The sequence below is a fragment of the Peromyscus maniculatus genome, chromosome 23, assembly GCF_049852395.1.
Source record: "Peromyscus maniculatus bairdii isolate BWxNUB_F1_BW_parent chromosome 23, HU_Pman_BW_mat_3.1, whole genome shotgun sequence".
NCBI lineage: Eukaryota > Metazoa > Chordata > Mammalia > Rodentia > Cricetidae > Peromyscus > Peromyscus maniculatus.
Window position 1 is genome coordinate 41,912,205 of NC_134874.1, and position 9,711 is coordinate 41,921,915.

At 54.6% G+C, this 9,711-nt stretch overlaps 1 protein-coding gene across 1 annotated transcript in view; it reads left to right on the top strand.

Moving 5' to 3' along the window:
- Positions 1 to 9,301, top strand: part of Fam20c (FAM20C golgi associated secretory pathway kinase) — a 54,592-nt gene extending 45,291 nt beyond the window's left edge. The window contains exons 6-10 of the mRNA XM_006996092.4: positions 5,220 to 5,400; positions 6,306 to 6,415; positions 6,547 to 6,628; positions 7,163 to 7,222; positions 8,416 to 9,301. Of these exons, the coding sequence (XP_006996154.1) occupies positions 5,220 to 5,400; positions 6,306 to 6,415; positions 6,547 to 6,628; positions 7,163 to 7,222; positions 8,416 to 8,665 (683 nt within the window). The 3' untranslated portion in view covers positions 8,666 to 9,301. The remainder of the gene's footprint in view (positions 1 to 5,219; positions 5,401 to 6,305; positions 6,416 to 6,546; positions 6,629 to 7,162; positions 7,223 to 8,415) is intronic.
- The last annotated feature ends 410 nt before the right edge of the window (positions 9,302 to 9,711 follow it).

The window sequence follows — 9,711 nt, forward strand, 5'->3', positions numbered from 1 at the left end:
GCATCTGCATGCGGAAGCCAACCTTGGCTACCGTTCCTCGGGAACCTTTAACCTTGTTTTTGAATGCAGGGTCTGTCTCTCCCTGGTCTGGAGCTTGCTGAGTGGGCCTAGGGAGCCTCCCGTCTGTATTTCCCAGGCCTGGGACACATGTGCACCAACCCCACCCAACTTGCTTTCTTCTTACTGTGGGTTTGGGGAATGGAGCTCAGATCTTCGCTTCTCCAGTCACTGCGACCTCCCTGGCCCTCTGTGCAGGATTTAAGATGCCATTTATCACTCAGTGCTCTAAATACAGACATCTGTGAATCCCCTCCACCACCAGAACCTTCAGCCTCCTGCCCCTTGCCAGGCCATGCTGCCCTCTGTCCCACTCTGTCCCAGATGGGTCACTGTGCGCTCTCTCTCTCTCTCTCTCTCTCTCTCTCTCTCTCTCTCTCTCTCTCTCTCTCTCTCTCTCTCTCCTTCGGTCCACTTGGGGGCCGACACATGGCCTCTTTGGTTCTGTGACTTCTTGGCACTGGGATCTGAAGATGTGAGGTCACGTCACCTCAACTGTCAAAATGCCTACCAGTCTCCCTGGAGATGGTTTGCCACCAGTGGCAATCCACATCCAGCTTGGCTTCAGGAGAAGGGCGGAAGCAGCAAGTTAAGAACTTGCTAGACTGTGTTTTCTGTGGCCCAAGGCCCCTAGCAGCCCTGCTGAAAGGCAGTTGACAGCTCGTGAGGGTATGGGGGGTCCAAGCAGCGGTCATAGATGAGGGCTTTGGCGCTAGGAGCCACCAAGGTCATCCGCTGCAGCGTCAATACACTGTGGGCTTGGTCACTTTGAAATAGTGAAGAATCCTAGATGTCCTTCGTTTTTCATTTTTGTTTGGCACATGAACACGCCCAAGCAGGTGCACGTGGAGCCCATGGGTCAACGTCAGGTGTCTTCTTCAATCTCTTTCCACCTTGTGTTTTGAGACAGGGTCCCTCACTGAATCTGGAGCTTACAGATTCAGCCAGACTGGCTGGTCACTGAGCTGAAGGGATCCAACCATTTCCGCCTTTCCTAAAGTTGGTTTCACAGATGTGAGCCATAGTATCCAGCTCTTTGTTTGTTTGTTTGATTGTTTGTCTGTTGTTTTGTTTTGTTTTTCTAGATAGGGTCTCTCTGTGTAACAGCCCTGGATGTCCTGGAACTCGCTCTGTAGACCAGGCTAGCCTCGAACTCACAGAGATCCACTTGCCTCTGCCTCCCTAGTGCCGGGATTAAAGGTGTGCACCACTGCGCCCGCCCGGCTCACAGTGCCCAGCTTTTTAATGTGGGTTCTGGGGAGCTCACTCAGGTCCTCATCCAGCAAGCACTTTACAGCTGAGCTGTTCCCAAGGCCATGTTGGTTTGTCATAAACAAAAGACTGAACTAAATACTCATCTGAGCAGATGAGACATGTCTTTGTTGGGAACCTCAGCTGATTGCCCTGCGCATCCCTTGGGCGTCCCACCATTTGTCAGGTGTCCCCTCCCCACAGACCCCCTGCAGCTGCTGCTCCCTCCGCTGGCCCACAGCTCCCCGTTTGCAGCTCATGGTTGCCCCCCCATGAACCCCAAGAATCTTCCCTGGCTGTCAGGGACCCCCTAAGGGGGTTCATCTGGCCTGGATGGTTCACTCTTGACACTCTGCAGAACTGGGTGTCACCGGCCACTCTAGAACACAGCTGCCTCCCCCTAGCTGTCCCTGCCAGACCGCTCTGCCCCGTCAGCCAGATTTCTTCCGAGCACCTTCCAGATGTCTGGTTTCCTCTGAAGCACAGGGTCTTGGAGGCAGCTTTGATCTTACTTTAGAAAGCCGGGTCTGTTTGGATTCGCTGTTTCTGCTTTGCTTGCGCTTCTAGATCCTTCCGCTGCCAAAATTGCCATTGCTGCTTCTGAGAGCTAAGTGCAGCTGGAAAGCCTTTGATCACAGCAGACACCCTTATGCTTCTGAGCAGCTCTGCTCTGGGTCAGTCAGGAGGTGCACGCCCCTCCCTTCCAGGTGGGGCAGGCCTCAGAGGGGCCTTCTGGAAGCTCAGGCACGGAGCCCGCAAAAGCTCCATCCTCGGTAGCTCCTGGGCAGTAGAGTTCAGAGAGGGCAGTTTGGTGCCCGCACACCCCAGAGCTGAGAGGTTTGGCTGGGCCTCTGAAGCCCCCGGCTCTAAGGAACACACTTCTGTCTGTCTCTGTTTCCACTGACACGTCTAATATGTATACCCTGGTCCTCTCTACCCACCTTGTTCGTTTCTGCAAGTCCTTCATGCCTATGTGAAACCAAGTTGTGTGGAGCAGAAACAGGGTTCCTCTCCTCTTCCAACGTGATAGGCTCTGAGCCCAGCTCAGGTAGGGCCAGCGGGCTAACAGAGGCATCCAATTTCATGGTTCTGGCCAACCAGAGGTGGGATAGAAATGTTACTCCTGGAGATCATGCTTTTGCCTGGCCTCACTGCTTGTCTGCCCTAGGCAGGGGTGAGGGGTGACGGTGGCTGAGTGAGGGGCAGCTGGCTAAACTGCATCAGCACCTGGAGCTGCCGTGGGCTGGTCTCCTTTTGATCCTTTCCACCTTAATTATGCAGCACTGGCTAGGGAGGGGTGATGAAGCCAAGAAGGGAAGGGGAGAGGAGAGGCAGTGAGCCTGGCCAGCCAGGACTTGTGTGCCATGGGTGTGTCTGAAATCATAGATAACACATACCCCCTCCCACCCTGCCCCTTCCAGACCTGGTCCTGGCAATTCTCCAGCCTCCTTCCCCTCTGATGGCTATATGGCTTAGGTGTGCTTTGCAGAGTTTGTTTCGCATTATTTTTTTCCTCGTGTGTGTGTGTGTGTGTGTGTGTGTGTGTGTCTTAGTTAGGGTTCTTATTGCTGTGAAGAGACCGTGACCACGGCAACTCTTACAGAGAAAACATTTGATTGAGGTGGCTCGCTTACAGTTTCAGAGGTTCAGTCCATTGTGTTCATGAAGGGAAGCATGGCGGCGTGCAGGTAGACGTGGTGCTGGAGCCGAGTGCCACATCTTGCAGGCAACAGGGAGTTGACTGACTGTCACACTGAGGGAAGCTTGAGAAAAAGACCTCAAAGACCGCTCCTCCAGTGACACACTTCCAACAGAAGGTGTGGCCCAGATTAAAGGTGCGCCCTCCAGCCTCAAGGTCTGGATTAAAGGTGTGTGCCATCCAGCCTCCTCCAACAAGAGCACACTTCCTGCGACAAGGCCACGCCTCCTAATAGTGCCACTCCTTAAGGAGCTTATGGGGGCCAAATACATTCAAACTACCACAGCGTATGTTCCAGAGGTTGACCTCAGATGTCTTCTTCGATGCCAGTTTCTCTTATTGAATTTGGAGCTAGCTCCCTGATGGGGCTGGACCGTCTATCCAGCAAGCTCCAGGGATCGCCCTGTATGAACATCCCCCGCATTGGGGTTACAAGCAGGACCCAGTCACTGGGGAGGTGGCTGAGTTGGCAGACTGCTTACCTAGCACTGATGAAGCCCCGAGTTCCGTCCCCAGCACCACATAAACCAGCCGTAGTGATGCATACTGGCATGCCAGCATTTACTTAGGGGGTGGGAGGAGGAGAAATAGAAGATCAAGGTTCGAGGCTGGGGAGAGAACTCGGTCAGCAAAGTGCTTGTCTTCTAAGCCCGAGCGAGGACCCTGGCTCCACCCCCAGACTCCATGCTTAAAATAAATAAATAAACAAACAAATGAATAAATAGATAGACGTAAATGCTCACTGTGGGGTCACATACTTGCAATACCAGATGTAAGAAGTGGAGACAGGGGCCTTCCCTGGTGCTTGCTGGCCAGTCATCTAGCCTGCTTGGCGAGCATCAGGTAAGGGAGAGACCCTGTCGCCAAACCAAGGTGGACAGTGTCTGAGGAATGGCGGCTGAGATTGTCCTCTGCACTCCCCACACACGTGTGTATACGTCCATGCATGCACGCACACATACAAGTCAAAATTCATCTGCTCCATAGAAAATTCCAGGGCTACATGAAGCCCTGTCTCAAAAAAAAAAAAAAAACAGAGAAAAAGAAAAACAAACTGTTTCCTCCCTCCAGTGTTCGCTGACGGTGTCTAGGTGGCTTCTTTCCTTTCTGAGCCACACAGGCTTGAGCATGGAAATGTTTCCCCATGTCTCACGTGCTGGGAACCCAAGCTGGAGCAGCTGAGTTGGAGCCAATCCCTACATGTACCGCTCTGACAGCTACTAGGCTGTCTTCCAAGTGTCTTCATCATTGGATGACCCTGATGGGAGCCCAGGGCTTTTTACCTCCTTGACACATGTCACCATATGGCCCTTTGGTCGTCACCGTCCAAGAGGGTGTGAGCTACTTTCTCACTGTGGGTTCGGTGCAGGTTTCCCAGATGAAGGAGATGACTGAATGTCTTCCCATGGATTTTTATGACCATTTGCAAATGTGCGTGTGTTTGTGTGTGTGCACATGTGTATCTGTGCACATATGTGTGGAGACTTTGGGGGCCCTTCAGTCACTATCAACCTTTTTTTTTTTTTTTTCAAGACAGGGTTTCTTTGTGTAGCTTTGCACCTTTCCTGGAACTCTGTAACCCAGGCTGGCCTTGAACTCACAGAGATCCACCTGCCTCTGCCCCCCGAGTGCTGGGATTTTTTTTTTTTTTTTTAGACAGGGTCCCTCATGTTTATCTAGACCTCACCAAGCAGGCCAGGTTGGCCAGCAGTGAGCCACAGGGTCCTCCTGTCTCACCTTCCCAGCTCTGGGATTCTGAGCATGCGCTGTCATACCCGGGTTTTTACAGGAGTGCCAGGGCTGGAACCCAGGTCTTCATGGTTGTGGCAGCCTTTGCCACTGATCTCTGCCTGTCCAGACCCCATCTGTATTTCTTTGGAACCTGGTCTGTTCATGTCTTTGCCCGAGTAAGGGGTTCCTTTCATGGCTGGCCTGAAAGTGTTCTTTGCAGGTAAATACTAGAGCTTCCTCAGGGGTATGATTACATTTTCTCTGCTCTCAAGAGCCCGAGTCGTTCTTAGGGGACTGGAGTGTGAGCAGCAAGCAGTCCTGACTTTGACTCCCCGTGACTGCTCCGAGGGTGTTCCGGGGTGTGGGATCGGGAGTCGTGGCAGCCACTGTGTGGCTGTGAGGACGGAAGTACCTGGGGAGCTGCACTGTGGGCATTTCTAGGGGCGGCGGCCACTGACTGACTGCATCTGCCCTTCTTCAGCCAATAACATCTGCTTCTATGGGGAGTGTTCGTACTACTGTTCCACGGAGCATGCCCTGTGCGGGAAGCCCGACCAGATTGAAGGCTCCCTGGCGGCCTTCCTGCCTGACCTATCGCTGGCCAAGAGGAAGACGTGGCGGAACCCCTGGCGTCGCTCCTACCACAAGCGAAAGAAGGCAGAGTGAGTCAGGCACCCCAGAGACTTAATGGGCCAGCTTCTGCCCACTGCGCAGCCGAGGACGCCCGGCCTGGAGGGGAGAGTCAGTAGCCCATGGCTCAGGGTCAAAAGGCACAGCAAGGACAGTGCTTGTGCCGCTGTAAGACAGTGGCAGCCGTGGGTCCCGGTTACGTGTTGCAGACAGAGATGGCTTTTGGCTTACAGTTTGAGGGTGCAGTCCGTCATCACGAGGGATGCATGGCAGCAGAAGCCCAAGGTAGCTAGCTGGTCACAGTCAGGAAGCAGAGAGAGATGAGATGCTGAGCTCACTTTCCCTGTTTTATTCTGCCTAGGACCCCAGCCTAGGGAATGGTGCCACCCACACACAAAATCCAGAGTGGGTCTTTGCTTCAGTTAAAACTCCCTGGAAACACCCTCACTGACACGCCCAGAGGTGTGTTTCCATGGTGATTCTAAATCCAGTCAAATTGATACTATTCACCACCACAGGGTTGCTATCCAAGAGGTAGGGGAGGTGCTGGCCCGCCACTGGGATTTCTCAAAACACAACCACCTCCCCCGCACCCCTGTCTGCCAGGTGCTAGAAAAGACAGCCCATCCCCATAAAAACCAATGACACCAGCCAAAGGTGCTTTCAGCCCTGGTCCCAGCTAGGGCGGGAAGAATGGCTTCATCACCTCCCAGACCCCTCCTCCTTCCTGTGAATTCAGCCTCATAGCCTGTCCCAAGATGGGTCCCTGCAGGGACTCCACCCCCCCTGTGAATCCTTCTTACAAAATGAGAACCTGCTGGCCCATGATCTCCTGAGCCAGGAAGCACCAAGCATCTGGCCTGGACCTCCCTCTTCACTCAGAGGAGAGGCCCTCAGTTTTGGTCTCATTATGTCCCCTCCCCCACCACCACCACAGGTGGGAAGTGGACCCCGATTACTGTGAGGAGGTGAAGCAGACGCCACCCTACGACAGCGGCCACCGAATCCTGGACATCATGGACATGACTGTCTTCGATTTCCTCATGGGTACGTCCTACAGGGCGTGCTGGCTGCCAGGAACGCCTAGACACCTTTGCCTGGGGGCACCACCTGGTGACCCACACAGCTCAGGAAGGGCCGAGGCCCCTCTGAGCAGTTATGCGTGCTTGTCCCCGCAGGGAACATGGACCGACATCACTACGAGACCTTTGAGAAGTTCGGGAATGAGACCTTCATCATACACTTGGACAATGGGCGCGGGTGGGTCTTCGGTGCCCTTGAAGACCCTGGGAAGCCAGCCATCCCCCACCCCCCACCCATGGGGGACCAGACTAGCCTGAGAAGCAGTCCCTGGGGCAGGGGGATCACCTGAGAGGCTGGGTCTAAGACACGTCAGGGTGTGCATCGGCAGGGAAAACTCCCACAGGGTGCTGGATTTATGGCAGTGGTCATATGAGTACTTCCTATCATACCTTCCTGTTACCCTGGGGAAACTGAGGCCAGAGATCCTGTGGCTTGACTAGAAGGGCCAGCAAGCAGTCTGCCTGGGATTCTGCCTGGGAGAGGCCGTTAACCTCTGCTTAATAAGACATAATACCACCCCCAAATTAAATTTAAAAAAAAAAATCAATACTGCCAATGCTGGACATGGCCAGGATCAGCCTTGACCCCAGTGGTCCTTACGAGGTTGCCATGGTACTGCGGCACCATGGTGCTGAGAGGTGGGACCCTGCAGGGCTGGGGCCCTGTACCCTCTCTGGCTTTCCAGCTGACCACTCGACCTTCTTCCTGCAGGTTTGGGAAATATTCACACGATGAGCTTTCCATTCTAGCACCTCTTCATCAGTGCTGCAGGTATGAGCCCCTGCCAATCACTACCTGAGAGGCAGGGGGCGGAGCCTGCCCCTCCCATTGTAGCACCGGTGGGCAGGCATCCACAGACCACGCCCACCTCACTTCACAGGCTCCTGCTGACCGCTCTTCCCTAAACCTCACCTGGGCACCTCCCACCTATAAGGGATTCTCAGCGGGTTGCAAGTCCAGACAAAGGGTCCTTTCTGTCCTGCCCATGGCTGCCAGACTCATCCTGCCCACTTCCCACGGCCTCACAAACCTAACCCCCCATACACACACACTCACACACACACACACACACACACACACACACACACACACACACACACACACTGGTGGCTGGACATAGGCTCCCAGAGCAAATTACTTTTGTCCCTTGGAGACACAGAGTACATCTGGCCAGGGCCACTGGACAGTTGAGGAGGGACAGTCTCCCAGGTGAGCAGTTACCCCAGTCTTGGATCTGTCCTCAAGATTTGGGGTACCTGTCCTGTCACCTGCCCTCTGGACAGGAACAGCAATTCTCAACCAGTGGGTCACGACCCCTCTGGGGGTCAAACTACTTTTTCACAGGGGCCGCATATCGGATATCTTGCATATCAGATATTTACATTGCGATTTGTAACAGTAGCAAGATTACAGTTAGGAAGTAGCAACGAAAATAATTTTGTGGTGGGGGTGGGGAGGTCACCACCACATGAGGAGCTGTGTTAAAGGGTCACAGCATTCGGAAGGTTGAGAACCGCCGATCTAGAATGACCCATTTCCAGATGACTTAGACCCGTGGAGTCTGGGGTCCCAGGCCTCCCTGTCCACTCCGTGTCTACCTCCCTCTAATTCATCTCTCTGGCTCTGTCCATGCCTCTCCGTCTCCGTTACCCTCCTCCACACCGCTGTCTGTGTCTTCATCTCTGACTCTGAGCTCTGTGTGTTTCTCTCTATGTGTCTGTCTGTGTCTCCATGTCTCTGTCTCTTGTCTTCATGTCTCTGTCTGTGTGTCTCCATGTCTCTGTCTCTTGTCTTCACGTCTCTGTCTGTGTGTCTCCATATCTCTGTCTCTTGTCTTCATGTCTCTGTCTGTGTGTCTCCATGCCCTGCCTTTCTATGTCTCTCTGTCTCTCTCTCCAGATGCCACCCAGCCAGAGCCCCCACCCTATTTCCTTCCCGGTGGTGACACCCCACTCTCTCTTCAGGATCCGGAGGTCCACCTACCTGAGGCTGCAGCTGCTGGCCAAGGAGGAGCACAAACTGAGCCTGCTGATGGCCGAGTCCCTACAGCATGACAAGGTGGCACCGGTGCTTTACCAGCTGCACCTGGAGGCCCTGGACCGGCGGCTGCGCATAGTTCTGCAGGCCGTACGAGACTGCGTGGAGAAGGACGGGCTGAGCAGTGTGGTGGAAGACGACCTCGCCACTGAGCACAGAGCCTCCACCGAGAGGTAGTGACCCGCGCTGCCTGTGAGGAAGGAGGAGCGCAGAGCCGAGCCACCTGTGAATTCAGTGAATTCGGATGGGCTGGGTCATCCCCATAGCGTGACCTGCGGCAGGGAGCCTGAGGTCTCCATCACGGCTCTGATAGGGATGTGTGGGCCTCTGGGTCCAGCAGAGACCGGACAAAGCACTCTGGACATGCAGCAGAGGGACCTTTCCTTACTATTTTGTACTTCACAAAAGGCTCACACTCCTGTCCATGGAGAACCATCCAGCGGACCAGAGATCACCGCTGGGCCACTTGGAGGGCCTTCTGTGATGTGACCACACTCTAGCTCTCAATTACAATGCACTGTCTGCTTCCCTTTCCTGGGTCCTCTTCCCTCCGAGGCTGCAGAGCCCCAGGGAGGGGAAGCTTGGCTGGACATCGTGGCCTGTGTGGGGGCAGCTGGGCACCCAAGAACGGATTTTTGGATACAGACGACCAGCCATCCACTTGTCCACTGCCCCACAGTAGCCAGGCCTTTCTGGTTGGAGGTGGACACTGCAGGCCTTGCCCGCGGCCCCAGAGCAGCAGGCTCACCTTGGGACATTTTTGTGGAGTAGTTTGCAGTGAGGTAACAGTGCAATAAAGATACAGCAAGCGTGTGCCGAGGCTCTCTGGGGTGGGGACTTGGTGTTTGGTTGAGCTGTCCTCCTAGGCAGCCTGACAACGTGGCCAAGGTCTGCTCTTACGCTTTCTGTGTGACCTGGGTCTTCAGCACGTTAGGGCTGTGAAGGCATCCGCCTGCACAGCCTCCAGTAGATAAGAAGGCTATGCAAGGCTTGTGCTTCGAAGGGGCAGCGCAAGGGAGGTGATGTGAGCTCAGCTACATCCTGCCCTGCTCCTGAGCCACAGGAGGCTACCCCAAGGGTGACATCCACACAGCCCTCTGTAGGGCCACCACATACCCGAGCAGGAGCATAGAAGGGCTTGCCCAGGGGCCCAGTGAGAGCTGCTAGCCTCAGGGCTCAGAGCCTGTCTTAGGGAGGGTTTCTACTGCTGTGAAGAGACACCG